The sequence below is a fragment of the Taeniopygia guttata genome, chromosome 6 (genome assembly GCF_048771995.1).
Source record: "Taeniopygia guttata chromosome 6, bTaeGut7.mat, whole genome shotgun sequence".
In the NCBI taxonomy this organism is placed as follows: domain Eukaryota; kingdom Metazoa; phylum Chordata; class Aves; order Passeriformes; family Estrildidae; genus Taeniopygia; species Taeniopygia guttata.
Genome location: NC_133031.1, coordinates 3,248,701 through 3,272,363, shown reverse-complemented (window position 1 = coordinate 3,272,363; position 23,663 = coordinate 3,248,701). Strand labels below are relative to the sequence as shown.

At 52.9% G+C, this 23,663-nt stretch overlaps 1 protein-coding gene across 2 annotated transcripts; it reads left to right on the top strand.

The window, feature by feature from the left end:
• The first annotated feature begins 476 nt into the window (after positions 1-476).
• PALD1 (phosphatase domain containing paladin 1) lies at positions 477-22,094 on the top strand. 2 transcript variants are annotated; one of them, XM_030275699.4, is made up of 20 exons: positions 477-609; positions 7,396-7,593; positions 7,729-7,831; positions 8,022-8,201; positions 8,282-8,446; positions 8,533-8,693; positions 8,821-8,896; positions 9,471-9,619; positions 9,706-9,802; positions 9,910-10,014; positions 12,388-12,483; positions 12,596-12,730; positions 14,164-14,280; positions 14,363-14,542; positions 15,004-15,201; positions 15,462-15,602; positions 16,790-16,861; positions 16,977-17,117; positions 19,809-19,964; positions 21,765-22,094. In XM_030275699.4, exons 2-20 carry the CDS (start codon positions 7,406-7,408, stop codon positions 21,912-21,914), a joined length of 2,610 nt encoding a protein of 869 aa, XP_030131559.4. In that variant the 5' UTR covers positions 477-609; positions 7,396-7,405; the 3' UTR covers positions 21,915-22,094. The 2 variants fall into 2 exon arrangements, with proteins under 2 accessions (XP_030131559.4, XP_030131558.4); XM_030275698.4 differs by having other exon boundaries at positions 7,391-7,593.
• The last annotated feature ends 1,569 nt before the right edge of the window (positions 22,095-23,663 follow it).

Below are 23,663 nucleotides of genomic sequence, written 5' to 3'. Positions count from 1 at the left end.
TGCAGTGCCAGGATGAGGGGAAATGGTTTTGAACTGCCAGAGGGCAGGGTTGGATGGGATATTGGTCTTCCATCACACACATCCCTGTCTCCCATCTCTGGGAAGGAAAAGCACTTTTTGGCTTTGAGAGGCGCCAGCAGTGCCTTGATACCCCCAAAACTGCAAACCTGGCTGGGGCGGTGGCACCTGACAGTCCCCTCTCTGTCCCAACCCCTCTGTGGTGTGTCACCAGCAGACGGTGGAAGGATCAGCGTGCTGGGGGGTGCTGCGTGCCGGGGGTCCCCGCGACCATGGGGGCTGCGAGCCAGGGGTCCCTCAGGGGACAGCGGCTGTGTCCGGGGGATGCTGCGGGTGGGGACGCTGCGGGTGCCGCGGCCCGGGGCTGTCCCGGCGGTGCCCGGGGTGGAACAGGGGGCGTGCCCCGGAGCCGGGGGCGGTCTCGGGCGCCCCTCGGCCCCGTCCCGGTGCCCGCCCCGGTCCCTCCCCCGCCGAGGCGCCGGCGGTCGGCGCGGCCGCGGGGCTGCGCTCCCGCCACCGCTCCCGCCGCCCCCATGGGGCGCCCGACGGCGCGGCCGGCCCGGCGCGGCAGCTGAGCCCGGAGCCCCCCAGGTACCGTATCCCCGCCGAGACCGGGCATCCCCCCCTCTGCCAGCCGGGCATTGCACCCCCGACCCCCGGCACTGGGTGCTCTCCCCCCTCCCGCCGCCGGCACCGGGCATCCTGCCCCGCTCCGCGCCCCATCGCCGGTCCCGGGCAGCCTCCTGCATTACTGACCCCCGGAGCCCGGCTGCCCCTCTCATCCCCTCCCCGGGGTGCTGGGGGCTCGTTGCCCGGCCCGGTGCGGTGGGAAGGGGATGGAGGGGGCAGGAGCAGCCCTAGAGGGTGCCACCCCCACCCTCCGGGGGGGTTTGTGATGGGCACTTGGGCGGCTTCTTGGGCAGGGGGTGCCCCCCAAGGCAAGGCAGGCGGGACAATGGGGGGAAGGTTTGTTTTGCCGCTGGAGCACAGACCCCACAGCGTGGCCATGAGGTGCCGCAGCCGTGGCGAGGAGGGTTTACCCAGAGCCCAGGCTGGCTTCAAACCTCTGGAAAATAGACCACTAGTTCTGAGGCCCGGCATGCGCCCCGCGGATGGCATCCTCCCACCTCTCCTGCCTTTGCAGTTGCGTTTCCTATTTAAAAGGGGCTTTTCTCTCCCTCCTTTGGCTTGGAAGCCAGCCCCACCGGGCTGGGAGCCCAGCACGGCTGTCTGCCGGTGCCGGCTGTGCCTGCTGTGGCTCCAGAGTGAGTTCTGGGATTTGCATCTCTTGGCCGTGCCTGCCTTGCACCCCCAAGAGCCGCCTGGGGAGCAGGCTCTGGAAGCGGGGAGGTGCGGGGATGGCCGGGGGATGAAGATGGAGGAGGGAGAGGAGCAGATGTAGCCGAGCTCTGGGGTTTGGCTCTGGGGTTTGGCTCTGGGTTTGGCTCCCGTTTCACGAACACGAGGGGAGCGGGAAGGCTGGGATGGGCTTCCCGCTGGCACGTGTGGGGATGGCGCAGAGCCCGCTGGGCTCCCACCCCGCTGCCGGAGAGGATGCCCTGCGAGCAGGGCTGCCGACTCCCGCTGAGCTCCTGCCCCGCTCCGAGGGGCTGAAAACTTCCAGAAACCTCGTCCAGGCTGCGTTTCCGATGGCTGCCGGACTTTTCCGGACCTGCTTCCCTGCCCTTTCCCCGGCGCCCCATCCTCAGTGCTGGAGGAGTCAACACCCCCTCGCCTTCCCGCAGCGCTCCTGGCCGTGGCACCCCTCGCATACCGAGCTTGTTTTTCTCCCTTGGATGGGAGAAAACAGCGGGTTTTGGGGTGGCTGGGCTGGGAGCAGGCAGTCATTGCCTGAGGAGGAGGCAGCCAGGCAGCGGCGGTGGGACATTTCCTTCCTGGAAGGCAGGAAGTGATTATGTCTTTGCACGGAGCCTAAAAATAACGGGCAGGTCTCTGTTGTGAGCAAAACTCCCCTGGGATTTGCTTGATTTTTGCTTTATTTATTAAGAGAGCGGGGCGGTGGAGAGGAGATCCGTGAGCTCCGAGTCCTACTGCATCCCAAACCACCCTGCTGGTGTCCATAAGGTGCTGCTTGTCCTGGCAAAGGTGTGGTCTGCAGCGCTTCCCGGCGTGGAAAAGCAGCCCCGTGGAAAAGGAGCCGTCCCGTTGTTCCGGCAGCCTTCCCCCGTTGGGAGGGGAGCCGTGGTTAGCTATGAATAGCACAAAATCACAGCCCTCGCCTTCCCAAAACGCCCAGCCGGCTCCGCGTGGCGCTGGCCATCCCGGCCTGGTGAGCAGGGGGTTGTGCTGGGGGGGACAGGCTGAGCTCCCCATCCTTGGGGACACCCTGCTCCCCCCTGCCTGACAGCGGGGTCACACCGCAGAACCTCCGGCAGGGAAAAGCTTGGCACGGCTGGTTTGGGTGTGGGGCTGTGCTGCTTCCTGGCAAGCTGGGACTGTTTGGCGTTGGACAAAAGCTTTGCCCACAGGTCGCTGGTCTCTTTGGAGATGCCCTCAGCCTTTATCTTCATGTTTTATGGCTTTTTGTTTTGTTTTTTTCTTTGTGCTGCTGAAAGGAAACCCTTCAGGCGAGTGTGCTCACAGACCTTGAAACCACTGGCAGCGAGCTGACGGCACAACCGGCAACACTGGCGCTTCCAAGTCAGGGCTTTGTTCCTCTTTCCATTGCTGCTCGTTGATGAAACCCCTCACCTCAGCAGCAAGCAGCCCAAGCATCTCCTGCCTGCCCAAAAAGCAGCACCCCAGGGACGGGTGGGATGCATGAGGGAACCTGCCAGCAGACCTTAAAAGTTGAGGGGTGTGAGGCAGCAGTTACAGGTGGGCTCTTTGCAAAACTCTGGAGTCACGGAATGGTTTGGAAGGGACCTTAAAGGTCATCCCATTCCACTCCCGGCCATGGGCAGGGACGCCTTCCACCAGACCTGGTTGCTCCAAGCCCCGTCCAACACTTTGAGGAACATAATTCCTCCCAGGCTGTGCTTAGCAAGGCAGGTTAATTATGCTGATTAATAATGCAAGCCAGGTTTGTGAAGAAGAGCTGCAGCCTGGATACCATTCCCAATCAATACTAGCATCCTCCTCGTGGTGGGAGCAGACTGGCATCCCCATTTTTGGGGTGACTTTCTTTCTCCTCTATTCCCTGTCTCTAACAGCTTTCCATGGCTTCAGGGTGAGACGTTTTAAACCAAGTAACTAAAGGCAAGTTGGTCACATGGAGGATGGGGATGTGGCACTCGGTTTTCTGCCAAGAAACAGGAGCCTGTTGGGGAGGGGGTGTGAAATGCCTGATCCTCGTTATTCTGGATGCTCCTGCTCGGATTTGGGGGCAGGCATCCCACTGATGCTTTCCTGTGGTGCTCGGCAGATGCTGGTGGGGGGATTGGCAGCACCGATCCTGGCCTGATTAGGAAATACCTCTGGACTTTCTAGGAAATGCTGCTTCTTTAGTTATATTTTTGGCTGTCGCCACCGGCTCTCCAAGGAGCTCATGGAGGGCGGTCCCTTTTGCTCCTTTAAAGATATTAATAAATCAGTCAAGGCTTGTAAAAGCAGAGCTGTCTGCTACAAAGTTGCCTTTCCATGGCCTTTTCCTGCCTGTGGCAAAGCGCTTTTGGGTTGATTTGAGGCATTTTGGTCCTTTGCCTTATTTTACCCTCACAGCTCAGTGGGTGGACAACACGTTCCAATTCATCCGCAGCTTAATGTGTTATTTCTCACCTTTATTTTTTTGTTTTGTTATGTGTTTTAAGAAGCTGGGCTGCTTCCTTCCGGCATCACCTGGAACAACAGGAGCCTGGTTCCCATGCAGCCTTTGCTCTGGGATGTCTCCTGGCACAGGCAGGCTGTCCCAGAGAAGCTGTATGTGATTTAATTTTCACTGTTTTTTTGAAGAAGAGGGTTAAAGAGCACGCAGGGGTGGGGGGCTCAGCTCCAGTGCTTCCTCTGGGCTCCGGTGGTGCCCCTCCGGCTGCACCGGAGCTTCCTGCTGGCCTGAGGTGTTTCCTGCCTCCCTGCTTGGCTCAGCAGTGCTCCAGGGGTGCCCCTTGGTCCCTCGAGGATGCATCCATGCTGACTCCATGCTGAAAAGCCGCAGGGGCTGCCCCGCACCGAGGAAGGATGGATGCATTAGGGGGATGCTGCTGTTACTGCTGCTTCTTCCCAAAGGGCTTTGCCTTTCATTTAGAGGAGCTTTAAAAGCTATGAAATATCTCGAGGACGCACGGAAGGGGATTTATTTGATTTATTTCGTGCTGACAATGAGGCAGCCAGGCAAGTGCACGCTTCCTCTTCGGCGCGGTGGCCGGGCAGATGCATCCTGCAGCTGCAGCTTGACCACCTCCCACAATATTTAGTCCATTGTTTGCTCCAGCTTTGAGTCCTCGCCAGGTCCCCAGGTGTGGGAATAACCCCTGGGCCGCGGGGAAGGTGGGAGAGGTGGGAAGATGGAGGGCAGAGCACTGTTACAGCGCCGTGACTTCTGTGGGAGAGGCTGCGGCACCCGCACGCAGAGGATCCATTGGCACGCTCAAGTGGAATTCTCGGGATGCTCCCGGAGGCTCCTCTGGCATTCCCTGCCCAGGCTTGGCAGAGCTGCGTGTTTTGAAACAAGGTCTGGAGGGGAAGGGAAGCACTTCTGCCCTGCCCACCCGGAGGCTCTGCTTCCTCATTAGGCAGAAAGAATAATTAATCAGCAGTGCTTTGAATTTAGGCAAAACACCTGGAGAGGAACACTGCTGGCTTGTTTGGTGGGATGCCCTCATGCAGGGTGTTGGTTCTTTTGGCAGCTGGGGAGAAAATGGGCTCTTTGTTCAGGAACCTTGGCTGTGATTGATCTCAGACTTGGCTTTGGGGTCTGTGAAAGGATGAGCTGCTGGCTGGGGGAATATTTCTGGAGTTTGTCCCCAAAAAGGAGGGCAAGGTGCAGACAGGAGGCCAGGATGCTGTGCAGGGGGATGATCCTCTCTCTCCTAGGAAGGAGACTCCCAAATACAGTGTTGGTGAAAGGGAAGGGATGCTCGAAACCAACCCACACCATCTGATGGCTAATGCCGTTGTAAAATCCATGTGGCTTGCTTCCCAGCCTACTAACCTGGGACTGTAGAATCCCAGAATGGTGTGGGGTGGGAAGAACCTTAGAGACATCTCATTCCAACTCCCTAGACCAGGTTGCTCCAAGCTCCATCCAGGCTTGAACACTTTGAGAAGCATTGACAACTTCTTCAGGCATCCTGTTCCAGTGCAGGAATGTTTCATGGTGTTTGCCAGCTGTGGCCAGCGATGGGGAAAAGAATATTTGGGCTGATCCAGAGCCCTTTGGTGAGCTGGTCCTGGCCAGGCTGGGCCCTGGGTTCCTGCTTGCCTCGGCATCTCTTCCCATTGCAGCCACCAGCAATATTTGGTAAAGTTTTCAGCCAAAATCATTTTATGTGTTTTTCTGGAGAAGGGTTTTGCTTCCCTACCCATCCCAGTTTGTGTCCCAGCTTGCAGAGTGGGCACTGGGGGGTGTAAATCCTCCTACTCCCATCAGATGCAGCAATACAAGTAAATAGCTGCTCTCATGTGGATAACACCAGCACTTCTCATTTCCCGTGGCTTTTTAGAGCAGTTCCCTTGGCTTCCCTCAGCTGCCACTTTGGGTAATTTCGGTACTTTTCTTGCTTGGTTTTGCCTGCCCAACCTAAGCAGGGAGTAAGGGAAGAAGCTGAGTTGTGATTTGCTCTCTCTGTTCATTTTGTGGTTTGAAAGACAATTTCCAAATCTGCCTGGCATCTTTTATGCCTGTTAGTTCTTGGTGTGGTTTGTCGGGAAAAGCAAATATCCCTGGGGGTTTTAGGGTGAAAGTAGAGTGTCTGTGGGGAGGGGAGAAAGACAAAGCAAATACAGGAGCTGCCTGCCATGAAAGTGGGGGGTGGAATCCTGCAACACGGGGATGGCTGGAGCAAACCCAGAGGGATCGATCCAGCCCACTGTTGAAAAGATGCACCCATTCTGAGCAAGATAAGGGGAAAAAAGCATCCTGGCTGGATGCCTCATTCCTGCTTGCTGCCTGAGCTCTCCAAAGCCACTCAAAACCTCCCTATATATATATTTTTTTATTTGCTTTAGTTTTACCCTCACAGTGTTTATGTGAAAAAAACACTCAAGAGGACTTTGAAGAAACAGCACTGGCCTGAAACAACTGTTTTTGTTTTTCCCCCCCTCCCTCTGCTCTTGTGTGTAAAAGAAACCGGGCTGCCTAATGGTGCAGAAAATTCACAGTATAGCAACAAGTTTTATGTGGAGAAGGGAAGGAAGATGGGGAGGAGGGGAAAATGTGTGCCTGGGCACAGCGGTCTAGAAATAGCACATTTTCCGCAGGCTTTTCCCCCTGGCTTGAAGCATTTGCAGCTGCTGGGGGCATCACATTCACTGGGATTGCGGTAAGGGATTGATCCTGGGCTGCCTGTAAGGCAGGAGGAGCAGCTGCAGAAGGATTTGTAGGGCTGGGTTAAAGCCATTCCTGGTATTTCTGGCGCTGAGCATTGCCTCGGAGCAGGTACCATCCCCCTTCGGGAGCTGCCAGGGTTATTTCCATGCAGCACAAAGGAGGTTTTACTGGGGACTGTCTCGTTAGGAGTGGGCAGAGTTTTTGTCTTTTCCAGGCTATCCCTTTGCCATCTCTGGCTTTGTTGGGAAGTAGGGATCCGGCCCTGGCTGGTGCAGACAGTGGCTCATTGTCACAGCCTGCTGGAGTGTGGCAGGATGCTCCTGGCCGCCGCCAGGCCTGGCCCTTTTCATTCCATGCTTGTTCGGGGATGAGCTCCCTGGGGATGAAGCGGGGGCTGGTTTTGGGGTCCCTGCCCACCCTGGGTGCTCCCCTGGGTTGGGGATGACTGGCTGCTGTACAGGCAGCTTCCAGACTGGCACACACCCGAAATGACCGAGCATCCAGTAACACGTGCTCTCTGTTCCAGAGGTTTCCGTGCGGGAGTGGTTTGTGGGTGCAGGGGACGAGGCTCAGGCTGTGCAGTGCCATGTGCTGACTCGGCAGATTTCAGGGACCGGATCCAGCGTTTCGCCCTTTATTTCCCCCCTCCCTCCTCAGCCCTACTTTCACCTCCCCGCTGGAGTAAGCTGCATGGCAGGCAGGAAGAAAGCCTTTTGTGGGAGCGGGAGGGAAAGGGCTGGCTTAGCGCTCCTTCCCTGGCCGGCTGTCAGCAGAGGCTTGCCCTGTGCCTGCCTGGGATTTTCCCATCCTAAATCAGGAGCGGCTGAAAAATAAATTCCTTCTCCCTTTTATTCCTTCTCCTACCTCCTTGTTTAGTTGTTCTTTTTTCCCCTTTTCCTCCCTGCTGCTCTCTGCCCGCCCCAGCACAGCTGCCCACGGATGATGGGTACGACGGCCAGCGCGGCACAGCAGGCGGTCTCGGCATCCCCGCTGGAGAGCCGGGCTCTGGGAGACGGCAGCATGGAGGACCAGCACTCCCTCAGCATCCACTCCTTCCAGACCCTGGGGCTCCACAACAGCAAGGCCAAGTCCATCATCACCAACAAAGTGGCGCCCGTGGTCATCACGTAAGTCCTTGGCAGCCTCTAAAATTCTGGGTTTCTCCACCTTCTTCTCTAAATGTTGGGGTTTGTTTTGATCTTGACCTATATTATTGTTTTTTTTCCTTTACCCTTTCATTTGCGTGCATGTGGCTCTTGAAGGTACAACTGCAGGGAGGAGTTCCAGATCCACGATGACCTGCTGAAGGCCAACTACACGGTGGGACGCATTTCTGAGGCCACGCTGGAGCACTACCTGGTGCAGGTGAGCATCTCTACCACCAAGTTCATCACCTGGCTCATTTCAGCCTGGGCTTTGAGGACCTCAGGAGATTTTTAGGGGGGCTCATTTTGAAGATCCCATAGAAAAAGCTACTTTTACACTCAGTTGTGTTCAAGTCCCACCTTGCTCAAATCCACTGATGTCCCACCTACTCTCTTCTGATATTTTGCAGGGGAAATACTTCATGGTCAGGGATGTATATGGAAAATTAGATGTTTTGAACACTACTGGCAGCTGCGGCGCTCCCAACTTCCGTCAGGCCAAAGGAGGTTACGGCGTGTTCGGGATGGGGCAGCCCAGCCTCAACGGCTTCAAGCTCGTCCTGCAGAAGCTGCAGAGAGAAGGCCACAAGGTTGGTGGGAATTGGGGTGGGAATTGGGGTGGAAAAAAGCCAGGAGAGCTTTTAGACAGCCTCTCACCTACTGTTTGCAGGAATGCGTCTTCTTCTGTGTCCGTGAGGAGCCCGTGGTGTTCCTGCGGCTGGAGGGGGACTTTGTGTCCTACACGCCGCGGGGCAAGGAGAACCTCCACGAGAACCTGCAGTGCCTGCAGCGGGGCGTGCGGGCAGAGAGCCTGGAGCTGGCCATCCGCAAGGAGGTGAGCTGGGACGGAAAAGGGTGCACATCCCACGGGTTCAGAGGCCAGTGGAGGGCTTGTGACGGGGCTTTTCCCGTCTCCCGTAGATCCGTGATTTTGCGCAACTGAGCGAGAGCGTCTACTACGTGTACAACGACATCGAGCGGCTGCGGGACGAGCCCCACACCGTGCGTGTGCACTGTGACGAGGACATCCAGGTCACCGATGAGGTCTATCGCAGACCTGTCTTCCTCCAGCCCTCCTACAGGTCATTCCTCCTCCTCCTCCTCCTCCTCAGGGCTCTTGGCACCCCTTAAGCCACGTATCCCCCGTGGTGGTGGGGATGAAGCCCCTCCATGGTCCCATCCTAACGAGGGCTGTCTCTGTCCCGACAGGTACCACCGGCTGCCCCTGCCTGCCGAGGGAGCCCCTTTGGAGGAGCAGTTTGATGCTTTCATCCACTGCCTCAGGGTGAGCAAAGGGAAGGCACCCTGTCTGTGGGGCCTCCTTGGGGTGGGATTTGCTCTTGTGGTGTGTCAGAGACCGTGTCTGCCTGAGAGCATCTTCTGGTTTTCCTTAACTCTTCCTGTCAGAGGATGCCTGTGCCTGCAGATCCCATTCCCCTTGCTGTAGGATCTTGCTGGAGAAGTCCATGTTCAGCAGTTTATCCCTACCCCTGGCTAGAAATGACCATCCCTGGCCATCTCCAGGCAGCTCTTCCCTAAGTGGCTTTGGCAGGAATGATCTGCCTTTGGTGCAAAGGTTTTCCACATCAGAGCTGCTTTTTTTTTTTTTTTTTTTTTTCCCAGTGGACTGGACAGGCTGGTGGATGGAGAGAGCACTGGGCAGGGGAATGCAGTGGTTGGGCCACCCATTGTCCTGTCCTGCTCAATCCACCCCATCCCCTGAGCAAAAGGGAGATGCCCCCCACCCCTCCATGCCTGGGCATGGCCTCCATCCCAGCTGCTGATGGGACAGACCTGTCTCTCCTGGAAGCTGCTGGGGTCTCCATCCATCCCTCCATCCCTGTGTCCCTCCCTCCTAGGAGAGCCCCAGCCTGCTGCTGCGGGACCCCGGCAGACCCCCACCCACGCTGCTCTTTGGCTGCCAGACTGGCGTGGGCAGGACCAACCTGGCCATGGCCATGGGCACCTTGGTCCTCCACCACCACCGAGGAGCTGCCCAGAAACCTGAGTAAGCTGAGCAGTCCCCAGGGTGGGACTGGGGGGGATGCCCATTCCCCCTGGGGCTGGTTTGATTTCCTCCTTCTCCCACCACAGCTTCCCCCCCTTGCCTAAGACATCTCCTAGGGACAGGCTCCGGGTCATCCAGACCTTCGTGGAGATGGTTCCTAAAGGCCAGCAGATAGTGGAGGAGGTAAGGGGGTGCTGGTGAACCTTCCAGCTGGGAGGGAGGGAGGGAGGGATGGAGTTTCCCTTCAGAGCTGAGGCTTATGGAGCAATTTCCCACTTGCTCCTCCCAAGGTGGATGGTGCCATCGTCTCCTGCTCGGAGATGCACGACATGAAGGAAGCCATCTACGAGTACAAGAAGAAGCTGGAAGGGATTGGGGAGGACTATCAGATCCAGGTAATTGGAGGAGTGCTCGGATGCGAGCCATCGGCACCAGGAAATTTATTGAGCTGTTTTTGTGCTGGGATGAGAAGAATGTAAATTCTGGAAACCCAAAGCTTCCTGTGAGCTGGAGATTTCCCAGCAATATGTAACCTGGAAGGTTGTGGAGTGTCTCTTTTTTTTTTTTTTTTTTTTTTCCCAGTTGTTTTAAAAGCCATAAAATGGAGCAGACTGGGATTGGGGGAGAACAGACTGGTTTGGGCTTTGCTACTGCTTCTGGTAGATGACCTTGGGGGCAAATAATATCCTGTGGTCTGATTTCATCAGCTCTAAAATTGGAAAATCGATATCAGCCTGGATGGTAAAAGTCCTTGGGAGCTGGGAGGGATCATTGCAAATATAGTCACCCAAGGTCAGGCTTTTCTAGTTGTAGATTTATGTTTTTTCCTGTTGTTTTGAAGAGCCATCAGGCAGCTTTCCATGCTGGGAAGCTGTGGTCTTCCCTGCCCAACCAGAGGGCTCCTCACCAGGTGATGGAAGGAGGTTGGATGCTCAGGTGGAAGTGCTGCCCTGATCCCAGTTTCTTTGGAGATTAATTTTCCCATTTAAATGTTGAACATGGAGTGAAGGTGCCGGAGCATGTTGTAAAGAGCAATCTCAAACCAGGTGCCCTGTGGCAAAAAAAAACCCATGAAAATGATTAAGCAATGGGAAAAGAGGATTTACTGTCACTTTTTTGTTGCTTAGCAGCAAATCCCAAATTTTATAGTCTCCTGTTCCCTGTCAGGGTGGATTTGGTGCTGCTCGAGTGCTGGCAGGCTCTCTTGTGCAGCAGGGGAAGATTGGGCATGGGACAGGGGATTTTCCCATTGCCTTGAAGCCTTTCCCTGACTTTTCCCTGCTGGGGAAAGCTGCTCCATGTCATCCTGGACTCCTGGAAAACAAATGGCTGGGGGACTGCCGTAAATAAGCCTCAAGGAGTGTTTATTTGAAATTTTTGTGGATCAAGAGCAGGTTTAAACAGTGGCGAGGGGCCAGGAAAATGTGCTGGGGGCACATGGAGGGTGAGGAGGGGAGAGGAGATAATGCTCAATCTTTGGAAAACCAGCCTGGACTTCTTTGTGTTGCAGTGGTACTGGGTGAGCTGGTTGCTTTTGTGGGGAGGAAGGGCTTTTCTGGGCACGGAAGAATGATGTCTGTGGGTTTCTGCCTGGGTTTGTGGGGCAGAAATGGAGATTTGAGCCCTCAAGTGATGGAGGTGCAGGTGAATCCTTCTGTGGGATGCTGAGCAGCCAGACTCCCACAATACGTGGCTTTCCATGGCTGAAACACGAGTGGATCATTCCCCTTCCCACCCACAGGGTGTTCAAGGGGAATGTTAGGAGATTTGCCTTGGGTGAGAGCACTGGGGTGGATTTTATTGCAGGAATCCAAGTGCTCGGGAAGCAGCACCACTCTCCTGTCGGTGCTGCCGGCAAACCTGGCACGGCTCCATCCCCACAGGCTTTGTTTTGAATTTCCAGAGCAAATCCCACTGCCTTTCCTCTTGATAAATGATTGCAGGCCGGATTTCTCCTGTGGAGAACAAGTAAATATTCATGAGTCAGCCACATAGTGTCAGGGATGAGCTGACCCCAGACACAGCCCCATCCTAAAGGGTTTTCCATCCTGGCCTGGGAAGTGGGTTCCAACAGGCTCTCTAGAGATGTTTGTGAATGCCATGCTGGGTGTTCCTTACCTGGTGCCAGGTTAATTTATTGGATGGGATGCTCAGAGATACAAACACTCCCCCGCAAAGTTTCTGAATGACGGAAAATCCTGAGGGTTTGGGTTTCCTCCCTGAGAGGGGAGAATATGTGGTGGAGAATATGTCTGGGTTGTGGAGGGGATGATAAAGAGGAGGGGGAGAGTTTCCTGGAAACAGAGGCATCAGGATGCTTCTGGACATGGAAAAGGGAGACACTTGGAAATGAAGGATATTGCAGGGTGTGTGGCTGGCACCAGGCCTTCTCTCCCCAGGGATGCCACTGCCTGAGCATCTCATCCAAAGGCCATGGAGGTGGCTGAAATGGGGGCAGGACCTTGCATTTTCCAGACCCATCCCTTTGGGTTTGAATGTCCCACCTGGACAGTGTGTCCATGTACAGCAGGGACTGGTTGGAACTGCTCCAGGTGTGTCCTTGTGCTAAGGGGAAGCTTTTGTTTCGAGCTGAAATGTGAATTTATGCATTTGAGAATCATTTAATACGGGAAATTTGAAATGTTTAATTTTAAAAAATTAAACAATTCATCCAAAGAGTGTCTGTAGGGATTTTTCCCAGCCTTCTGATCTGCTGAGGGCTGCAGGACTGGTCAGCACTGAGCATCACAGATTCCTTTTGCTTCCAGGGGAGCAGCACCAAAGAGTATTTCCTCCAGAGGACTCTGCAGAGCCTCGAACGCTATTTCTACTTGATTGCCTTCAATTACTACCTTCACGAGCAGGTAAAAACTGCCAGAAAAACCCAAAACCACCTTCCTTGCCCTCCTTTTTTTTTTTTTCTCGGTGGGGCAGGGGGATCAGAGCCCAGGCTGATGGTGCATCCCCCGCCGGCAGCACCCCCTGGGCTTTGCCCTCAGCTTCAGCAAGTGGATGTGCCGGCACCCGGAGCTGTACCGGCTGCAGGCCAGCATGAACTGCTCCGAGCTCACCGTCACCGCTGAGCTTGTCACCAAGGGCGCCCGAGTGCTGGTGAGTGAGTGCTGCAGAGGTGCTGGTGGCACCTTCCCGGGGTGGGAGAGCCCCTTTAAAGCCCCTTTAAAGCCCCTTTAAAGCCTCATGACGCCTGTGATGTGCTAGCCTAAGTTCTCACCTAACAGCTCCTAGAGGTGAATGCTGCAGCTCCAGTGATACGTGGTCTCATGCAGATTAAACCCTGCTGTCATCTGTCACCCAGTTTGTACAGGACCCTTGTATGGGAATAAATCATGCAGACTCCATTTTCTTCATGGTGGAAAAAGCCCCTTCTTTAGTCACATAAATCCTTTTTATACAGTTTTACAGACCTCCTGTGTGACTCCAATTGGTCAGTAGCTTTCTTGCCAATTACTTTATTGGTTATTAACAAGTTGTTACCCTCACTCAAACCCCTGGTGTGTATATGCAGGAAAAGTTGTTTGTGAGAGCCAGTTTTCATTTTTCTATCTAGCACTGCAAAACCAATTTATACAGGTGCTGGTTGTTTTTTACCCAGGAATAGATTGTTATGTTCAGGAACTGATCACACCAGGATTGCTTTCACATGGGAACTTGCAAAGGGCTAGCCTGACTTAGAAGAAATGACAGGCTAGCCAGAGCAGGCCTGATTTTTGAGGCCTTTTTCTTATAATTTTTCCACTTTACTACAACACCCTTGCAGATGGATGACAGCGAGCAGCTTGCAATTTTAATAAAGGAAAAAAGGAAGAGATATTGCCAAATTATACCACAGTACAAGCTGGCTTGTACTGGGCAAATTAATTCAACTGTCAGCTCCATAAATTAGCCCCTGGGTTGACTGACAGGAACTTCAACCAATTACATTCCTTCCTAAGCTGGAAGCATATCTCTGGTCCAGGATTTGGGGAGAGTAAAAGATCAGAACTATGGGCTACCCAAACTGGGTTTTTCAAATGTCCTTTATAAAGAAGGGCTTGAGAATGAACTCTCTCTGTTGCCCCGTGACCAGGTGAGTGGTTCTCTTTGTCTCTGACCCACTCCCCTGCTGCGTTCTCAGAGGGTTTCCCTGTTGTAGGGCAGGTGTCTTGGGCTCTTGGGTCCAGGTCCTGCTGGCATCCTCAGCAAGGATGGAACTAGATGGTTTTAAACTCCTTTCCAACCAATGAGGATAGATGTGTGGCCAGAGATCCCTGTGCACGTGGATGTGTCTGGAGCATCCTGTGACGTGAGCCTGGGCAGCAGCTCTGTGGTTTCTGGGCAGGGTGGAGGAGGCTGGGGCCATTGGTGCCTTGTGCTGCAAGAAGAGCCTGTCCCACCTTGGAAATGCAGCCAAGGGGCTTTGAGGCCTGGATGCTGCTGTTGGAAAGGTCTGGGGGCTTGCCCTGAGCAGGGTCCATGGGTTGTGGTGCCCTGCAGAGCTGAGGGTGGAAAGGGGCATCCCTTGCCTGGACATTGCTCTGTTCCAGGTGGCGGATGAGCGCTTCTGCCCGGATGTGCTGAGCACTGCCAAGGAGATGAGCGTGGCCAACTTCCGAAGGGTGCCCAAAATGCCCGTCTATGGGACGGCACAGCCCAACTCCAAGGTGAGGGACGTGATCCCACGTCGGGCAGGGACCCCACGTCGGCTCCCAGCTCTCCCATCACCCTTGGCCACCCTTTCCTTAGACCCTGGGCAGCGTCCTGCGGTACCTGACGGATGCCAAGAGGAAGCATTCCCGCATTGTCTGGATCAACCTCCGGGAGGAAGTGGTCCTGGAGGGGAACGAGCAGATCTACACGCTGCGGGAGCCTGGGCTCCTGGAGGAGCTGATCCCTGTGCCTGCTGCCTCGCCCCAGCAGCTGGAGGTGAGCTCTGGGAGATGCTGGATGCTGTGGAGGTTCCCAGGAACCCTCATGGGTGATTCCCACAGGCTTTCATAGTTCCTTGCCCTCTGGAGCTGCTGGCTTTGTTTTCCTTTGGGAACAAGAGAGCAAAGCAGAGATCTACCCTGGAAGAATTTATAGCATGACTTGAGAACAAGGGTAAAAGGCATCTGGGGAAAGGGGAGTGGATGTTCCCAGCTGGATTTCCAGGGGGAGCAGGCATTGGAGGAGCTTGGCTACCAGCAGCAGCATAGCTGCATGGAGGAGCTGCCTGGTGTGGTGGGAAATGCTCCCATGAGGCACAGAGGGACCTGGGCAGAACTGGTGGCCAGGACCTGTGCTGGGGTTTGGGATGTTCACCTGCATCAAAAAAACATGGATTAAAATCTTGCAAAAATTAGGAGGGGCGGGTGTTAGAGAGAGGGTTTCTCCATCCTCTGCAGAAACTGGAGGCTGCCCTGAAGGGGGACCTGCTGAAGTGCCAGAAGTGGCTGGAGGTGTACCTGGAGGCAGAGAAGCAGATGAAGATGTTCAAGAGCTGCCTGACCACGCAGGAAATATTCAGCCAGCAGAAGAATTCCTGCCAGGGACTCACCTATGCCCGCATCCCCATCCCCGACTTCTGTGCTCCCAAGGAGCAGGTACCCAGGGAGGGGATGGTGCTGCTGCCTCCGGCCAGATGCTGTGCAGGAATGTCCCTTGGGTGCTCAGTGCTGGTGGGGTGCTTGCCAGGGCAGGGGGGGATCCCCAGGAGACGCTGCATGCAGAGGCTGTGTGTCTTCAGGTGGACAAGGATGGAACTGGAAACAAAGAGTTCAACCTGGAGGCTGTCAGACAAAGGGGACCCGAAGGTGAGGAAGCCCTGGATCCCTAAAAAAACCCACTGGCTTAATCCTGGCAGGACTTTGACAGGCTCCTGGAGGCCATGAAGAGCGCCCTGGCTGAGGACTCGCGGGCAGCCTTCGTGTTCAACTGCTCCAGTGGCCGGGGCAGGACCACCACAGCCATGGTCATCGCTGTCCTCACCCTGTGGCACTTCAATGTGAGTATGAGGGGCTGCAACAACCCCTAGTGGGGTTCCTGGGGAGGCTCTGGAGGGCCCATGGCAGCTGTGTCACAGCCAGGGGGTTGAAAGCAGTGTGGACAGGGCCAGGGTGGACTGTGGGGGTGGACATCTGTATGCTGTCATTTGCTGTGCCTAACTCCCAGTGAGCTCCAGGAATCTGGGTGAAACCCTGGTGAGCCTTTACCCTCTTCCCGAGAGCTCCTTCCCTAGGATGAAGGGTTAAGGGCAGGGGAGATCATGGAATTGTGGAATGGTTTGGGTTGGAATGAAGCGTAAAGCTCATCTCATTCCACCCTTTGCTGTGGGCAGGGACGCCTTTCACTATCCCAGGTGCCTCCAAGCCCTGTCCAACCTGGCCTTGGACACTTCCAAGAATCCAGGGGCAGCCACAGCTGCTCTGGGCACCCTGTGACAGTGCCTGGAACAGCCCTCTGTCTATCCAGACATGTGGCTCCCTCCTTGGGCAAGGGTAAAATTCTCCTATTTTGTGCCTGGCAGAGGCAAGGTGGGGGATGCTGGGGGTCTGTCTCCGGCTGGGGGCTATGTACAAGTCACAAACAGGACGGGACTGCTGTGAAATGTGTCCCGAGCTGTTTATTTTTTAGCATCAGTCTCATTACAGGGTTATGACAATGGGAAGATGCCAGCAGCTCACATCCCAGGCAACAGACCAAGAACTTAATGTTACAACTTACTTTAAAAGCTTTTTGAACAATCACACAAAGTAAAAGCATATTGACAGTAGTTTTATCTAACCATTATAAGCACATGTACCTTTGGTTTAAACAATGCTTGCTTATTTAGAATACAATCCTTGCTTGTAAACCTTAAGATACAGTGCACAGAGCTCCATTATTAAACTCAGAACTTCCTAATATCTCACCAGATATACTTTTCTGCAACTTAGGGAGTTATTCTACCCAAGTGTTAATACACAGACCATTGTTCTATTTGTCCTTTCTTCTTGTATACTTTTTCTGCTGACAAATCTTATAGCTACTGCTTAGCTCTAATCACCATCCTGCTGTCTCTGAGGCCTGCCTTTTGCAACGTGCCCAAAACCCTCTGGTTTTAAGGAATCCCACAAGGGTCCTGCTGGGCTGGGCACAGGCTCTGCATTTGTGTGCAGCCCATAATGACCCAGACCCCTCTGACCACCCCAGGGTATCCCTGAGATGAGTGAGGAGGAAATCGTGAGTGTGCCCGATGCCAAGTACACCAAGGGGGAGTTCGAGGTGAGTCCTGGGCTCTCCCTCTGCTCCCTCAAGCCACAGCTGCTTCTTTGGAGGGGCAGTGGGACAAGGCAGGGAGGCTCCTGGTGAAACCCTGCTGCTCCTGCCCGTGCTCCAGGTGGTGATGAAGGTGGTCCAGCTCCTGCCTGACGGTCACCGGATGAAGAAGGAGGTGGACATGGCCCTGGACACGGTCAGTGAGACCATGACCCCCATGCACTACCACCTGCGGGAGATCATCATCTGCACCTACCGCCAGGTGAGCCCCTGTGCCCGTGGGCAATCCCAGAGGGTGCAGCCGGGCTCTGGGACAGCCCTGGCAAAGCTGGGTGGCTTCTCAGGCTGAAGCTCTCTGGTGTGTCACCAGAGGTGCCAGAGCTCTTGTGTCACGTGTTGGAATCTGTGATATTTAAATGATCCCAAGGTTGTAGAAAGTTTCTGTCTTTCTGCCCCGCTGCCAAAGCAGAAGCCATAATTCGTCTGTGCTGGTTTCAAGGTTGTTTATTCTGTTTATCTCTAACATGTTCTGCTGCCCTGCCGCAGCTCTGTCCTGCAGGGCAGCGTGTGGGGCTCTGCCCTCAGTGGGATGGTACAAACATTAAATACCAGAAACTACCTGTGCTGGATTTACAATAACGTGCCAATATCTGTCACCTACGTTGAACAGTGTGTCCCCAGCCTGAACCAACAGAAAAATGCCAACACCACAGTGAAACATGGAGGGCATGAAGAAGGAGGAAAAGGGCAAGACATACCAAATTTCCTCCATCTTGTCCCCTTTGAACCCCTAATCCAGAATCCTAACATTTTACTTTTGCACCCATGCCACACTTAATTATTACTCATATCAAGCACTCAGAGCTTGTAATTCATCCTGTAAGATTGAAAACTCTTTTCCATGGACAGAGATCAGAGACAGTGTCTCTGGGGGCTCTGTACAGGGTCCCAGGGCTTCCAGGGCAGCCAGAGAGATGCCCTGGATTCCTACAGTCATGGTCACCCTCGGCTCCAGTGCTGTCCCTTGCTGTCCTGCATTCCTCCCAGAGTCCAGCCTGCATCCCACATCCCAGCCAGCATTGCTCTCGTCCAGCATCCCATCCCATCCCATCCCATCCCAATCCCATCGATCCCATCCCATCGGCAGAGCCGGCAGAGGGCAGGACTGCTCTGTCCCGCTCCACTCCCAGCCCCAAAGGCTCCTCTGGCTGAGTTTGGGAAGGAATTCAGCTTTGGGAAGGGGAGCTGCCCCTGGGAATGGACTCCATGGCCTGCTGAGCCTGTGCTCAGCCCTGTTTTACTCGGGAGCCTCTGTGGAGCTGATGAAGAAGCAAAAAAGGATTATTTTAAGCAGATTTGGGATATTTCAAACCTGTGTAGCTGTATCACAGGGCCTTGGAAGGGCAGAGCCCAGGGCCTGGTGTTATTCCTGGGGTGGTTTGTGCCACATCCCACTGGCAATTCCTCACTGCAGCTCTTGCTCCAGCTGCCATTGATCTGTGTTTTCAATTAACAGCTGCCAGTGATTAATGGAGGGAAGAAAAACCAAAATGTTCAATCACCCAGGAACATCTGCAGCTTCCTGGGGATTTGCCTCCTGCTTCCTGAGATCCTCTGCATTTTTTGGGGAGTTGGGAGAGAAAACCCCTGGAGACTTAACTATTTGCAGATGTAGCAATTATTAATAATTTATAGTCACATTTATTTTTATTAATTTATTTTTATTCAGGATAAGTAATTTAATTTTGGCTTTCCCTCCTTTACTGTGGGGATGTGGTCATGTGAGGAGTTTCACCTTTTTTTTTCTCAGTGATGGGCAGATTGGAGAAGAGAATGATGGGAATTGTTGGGGTTTTGGGAGCCTGCTGGGAGATGCTTTTCAGGGTTAAGGCAAACAGAAGGGAAAGGTGTTTTGGAGGCTTGGTTTGGTTTGTTCTGACCTCTTCCTACCCCTAACTGTGAGGAAAAAATAGGAAAATACAAATAATGGGATAAAAGATAAATGATAGGATAATAAGATGGTAAATGATAAGATAATAGAAGAAAAATAAATAGGATAATAGAATAAAATGAGAAGTAATACGGTAACAGATGAAAATTGGATAATAGGAGAAAACTAAATAGGATAATAGAATAAAATGATAAGTAACACAAGAAAAATAAATAACATAATGGACTAAAACAATAAATAATAGGATAAAAAATAAGTAGGATAATACAACAACATAGTAATAATAGGATAATAGAAGGAAAAATAAATAGGGTAATACAGTACCAGGATAAATAATGGGATTATAGGATTTGCTTTCTACAAATACTGGCACACACAGGTGTAGGAGATACCTTTTCCCAAGGGTAGAGCTGGAGTGAGGAATTGCTGTTTTTTGGGGTGGCCTGTGAGATAAGAGCTCTGATTTATTAGTATTTATTAATTCCTAGAAAGGGCAGCATGCAGGGCTTAAAATAATGGCAATAATAATACCAATAAAAATTACTGTATAACTACATACAATATCTAATAAAGCAATAAATATAAATATTGAATGCATGAACGCTATAATATATATAAAACATATTTACAATTTATATATATAAAATAGTATAGGGACATGTGATGGCCATCAGCTCCTCTCCCTCTCCCTCTCCATGTTTTTCCCTGGGGAAGTGCTTGGCTGTCAGTTCCTGCTCCTGCCCCCCACATTTAGCCATCCCTCACCTATTTTGGAGCTCTGGGAATGTTGTTACCCGCTGGAAACCACAAAGAAATGAGAGCCTGGAGTGCCAAGCCCTGGCAGGAGTGGGCTGGACAGATGTGCTCATTTTTGTCCCCAGAGTGTTCCTCCCTCTTCCCGTGCCCTTCCCATGCCCTTCCCAGGGCTGTGGGTGAGGATGGGATGCAGGAGCTCCCCTGGGGGTGCCACAGGTGCCTCAGCCAGGCTGTTGTTCCTTCCAGGGAAAGTCTGGCAAGGATGAGAAGGAGGCACAGACGCTGCAGCTGAGGAGCCTGCAGTACCTGGAGCGCTACATCTTCCTCATCCTCTTCAACGCCTACCTGCACCTGGAGAAGAAGGACGCCTGGCAGAGGCCCTTCAGCCTCTGGATGCGTGAGGTGAGGCTTTCCCAGGCTGGAATACAGGAATTTCCTTAGCTTACATCTGATTCCATCTGATTTCTAGGCTTGTTGGGGTGTTGTCTGTGCTCCCTTTGCTCCCTGGGCTGGTGGCTCTCATGGAAAGCCACTGGAGGTGGATGGCATCCCACCACATGGATGGGGAGCTCTCCCACCCCAAACCTGCTCTTTTCCCCTGGTTTGAGTTTCCCAGGGGTTTAGTTGTGATTGCAGCATTTGGGGCTGGGGGCCCACCAACCAAACCTGCCTGGGCAGGACAGGTGGCACAGGGGATGGGAGGGTGGGATATCCCCTGGGATATCCAAGGGGACTGGGAACCAGCTGGAAAAATGGAATGGGGGGCAAGTGAGAGACCCCAAATGATCCTTATGGAATGGGAGAAGGCTGGGTAGGAGACCCTAAATTACCCATATTTCCTGCTCCAGGGAGTTGTAGTTGCTGGATTTATTTGGGATACATTGATTTGAATGGGAATGTTGGGGGGGCCTGTAAATTTTCCTGGAAAAGGGACTTTGGAGGTGGTACAAGTGCTGTGGGGATCAGAGCAGTGTGTGTGCTGGTGCCTGGGGTGGGTTCTTCTGCATGAAAGGAGAGTGAGGGGGGAGAAGGGAAAATGGGGACATGGCAATTTTAATAATGCTATTATTATTATTATTATGACATTTTAGTTATTTGCATTTATTTAAACTTTATTATTGCACGACAGTCTATTATTTTCAATCCTGATTTTTGTTGTTTTACTGTATTACTTATATTGATGTACCCTATAACTTCAGTTGTTTTTTTATTTATTTTGTCATTTCCATCTCTTACTTCTATTATGGTGCAGAGAGTTTTTCTCCCCCTTCCCGGCCGGGGCTGATATTTCCTGTTGGTATCTTTGAATGGCTGGAGATGAAAGGGCGGAGCCGGGGCTGGAGCCGGAGGGGGACCGCGGGTGCCCGCCCCGCTCTGGCATCCCGGTTATGCCGGTGTTTGCATTGCCTTTTGTGGAGATTTGGGATGTTTGCTGTTGGCTGGATGCGGGAGGCCTGCGGTTGAACGCAGCACTTTTTAATGCGGCACTTTTTGGGGCTGCATCCTTTAGTGCTGCAGCTTTTTGGGCTTCACCTTTAGCGCAGCAGCTTTGGGGCTCCATCCTTTAGTGCAGAACCCTTTAGTGCCACACCTTTTGGGGCTGCACTTTTAGTACATCCTTTATTGCATCCTTTAGTGCTGCACCTTTTGCTGCTGCATCTTTTGGGGCTGCATCCTTTAGTGCTGCACCTTTTGGGGCTGCATTTCCAGCACGTAGATTTACATCTGCCCTCTGTGCCCCCGTTTGCTGGAGCATCTTTTAGTGCCGCATCTTTCTTTTGGCACTGCATCTCTTTTGAGGTGCAGCCCCAAAAGGTGCCGCCCCTTTTAATGCCACATCTCCCATGCTGTGGGGTTTCCATCCCCCCCTCCCCACTCCCCAGCCCAACCTGTGGATACAAGGAGCCTTTGACCCCCGGGGTGCCCCTTCCCGCTGCACGATTCCTGCGTTTTTAGCAAAAACAAGGCGCCATTGTAGCTTTTTGGCAGGAGGGTGCCAAAGCCAACAAACCCTGTGATGGCTGACCCCAGCAGCAAGGAAGAGGCTTAGAAAATGGATAAACTGGGGCTGGAAAGAGGCTGGGGGAGGTGAAGGGGGTGCTACCAGCATGGGGGGGGTGCTGGGGATCTTCACCCCGGAGGTGGCAAAAGCATCCCCGGGGTGGGAGGGGGATCCAATGTCCCCTGTCCCTCTGTTTGCAGGTGGCAGCAGTGGCTGGGGTCTACGAGGTGCTGAACCAGCTGGGATTCCCGGAGCTGGAGAGCCTGGAGGGCAAAGCCCTGTGCACGCTGCGGGGCCGCTGGCAGGCGCAGGGGGCCACGTCCCGTCCCTTCCGTGGGGACTTCATGTAGGGCAGGGCCCAGGGGAGCCCTGCTGCTTTCTGTGGGGTGGGGAAGAACAAAAAAAAAAAAAAAGACTGTTTTCCCCAAATCTGAGGGTGTGGGGAGGGAGGGGCGAGCCTCAAAGCTGCCTTAGAATGGGAGGATTTCTGGGGTTCTTTTGGACGCAATAAAAATATTGTAAATTAAAAATCGAGACTTTCTTTGCTTTCTCCCTGAGGCAGTGCGGCATTTAGACAAATTTATATATTTATACACACAGAGGTGCATTTATGTGAATAAACACACAAATGTACATGTCTATATGCACATTAATATATGTGGTTATATTTTTACGGCTCCATGTATATATGGAGCCATAAACACCAACAGTCAGAATTAGGACTCACAGAAATCCCAGTCACTTCAAACCTGGGTGTTTTTAGGGCTTGGACATATTTGTTGATTCTTTCCACCTCTTTTTAGTCGTGGGTACAGCTGGGGGAATGGCAGCTGTGGTACCCAGTTTTGGGGTCCTGCTCCCCAGGTTGGTGCCAGGGTGGTGCTGAGGGGGCTGAGCTGCTCAGCAAAGGCATAAAAGCAAAATCAATGCCAGGGGGCTTCCTTTGTTTTTTGAGGAAGGAGTGAAAAATGAAGTTAATCCAAAGGAGATGATATAAATGAGGGGTCCCAGTGCCCTGCTGGCCTCCCAGTGGGATGAGAGGAGCTTGGGGGGCGGGTGAGGGGGAAGTCAATAGGAGGGGGGAGAGAATAGGATGAGAAGCACAAAAGCAGGAGCACACGCTTGGTCTGTCCCAGCAGCCGCTTTCATCCGCTGCCAGTGGCGGGAGGTGGCAGAAATTCAAAGGTGGAGGCTGGAAAGAAAAACAACATTTTAAAATAGCAAAGTGCTGCTTTTTCTTCAGCCTTGGCTGTGACAGACTCAGGTTCCAAGGGGTCCCTCATTTTCTTTTTTTTTGGCTTAGCCGCACATTTGGTGTTGTGCTTTTAATTTTTTTTTCCTTTCTTCAGGCAGCAATACCTGCCTGAATGTTTTGCCCCTTGCTGAGTGTTGCAGTGTTTGGATAACTTGCTGCTGATGCAGTCAGACAGTTGATTGAGTAATTTCAAGAGGCTGTTGAGGCTATTTTCCCTGGTTTTTTTTTCCCTCTTATTTTAGTTTTAACAGAGCACATCCTCTCTATCCTCACATCCCCATTTATTCTCCCTTACTAGAGCAATTACCTGCAGGCTCTTTTGCTGCAAATCCTTCTCTTGCCCCGGCAGCAACCCTTAGAAGCAACCCTGCTTATTAGCCCTGTCTTAATTGGGGAGAGTTTTTAATTGCTTAGGAAATCCCAGCCTCTTTTAATCTTGGTAATGAAGGCTGGAGCTTTGCATCACCTGGTCTGAGGGGCCTCAAAGGCTTCATTCTGCTTTCCCACCATCCTAACAAGTGATTTCCAAAGCAGGGCTACAGCAATTGCCTGGGAAAAAAAAATATTCTGTGAGATGGGAATGTGTTTGAATGTGAAAAATCAACCGTGCTGTGTTTATTCCTTCTTTTCCCCAGGCTGGGGAGGCAGAAACACAGATCCCTCTCCTAGATGAGAAGTTAAAACCTGGCTCTGAATGGCCTGGATTTTCTGCTCCAAGGGAAAAGGATTGGCAATTCTGAAAGGATTCAGCCAGAGACAAAGCAAACAAGGGGTTATGTATCATAAATTCTATATCTAAAATATAGACTCATTCTTGAGTGTATATTATGTATTTTAAATGCTA

Bases quoted from the DNA above. Each gene is read 5' to 3' on its own strand.
- PALD1 (XM_030275699.4), top strand. From the start codon at position 7,406: ATGATGGGTACGACGGCCAGCGCGGCACAGCAGGCGGTCTCGGCATCC. The intron at 8,447-8,532 runs GTGAGCTGGGAC...CGTCTCCCGTAG, and splicing joins AGCTGGCCATCCGCAAGGAG to ATCCGTGATTTTGCGCAACT. The intron at 8,897-9,470 runs GTGAGCAAAGGG...CCTCCCTCCTAG, and splicing joins CTTTCATCCACTGCCTCAGG to GAGAGCCCCAGCCTGCTGCT.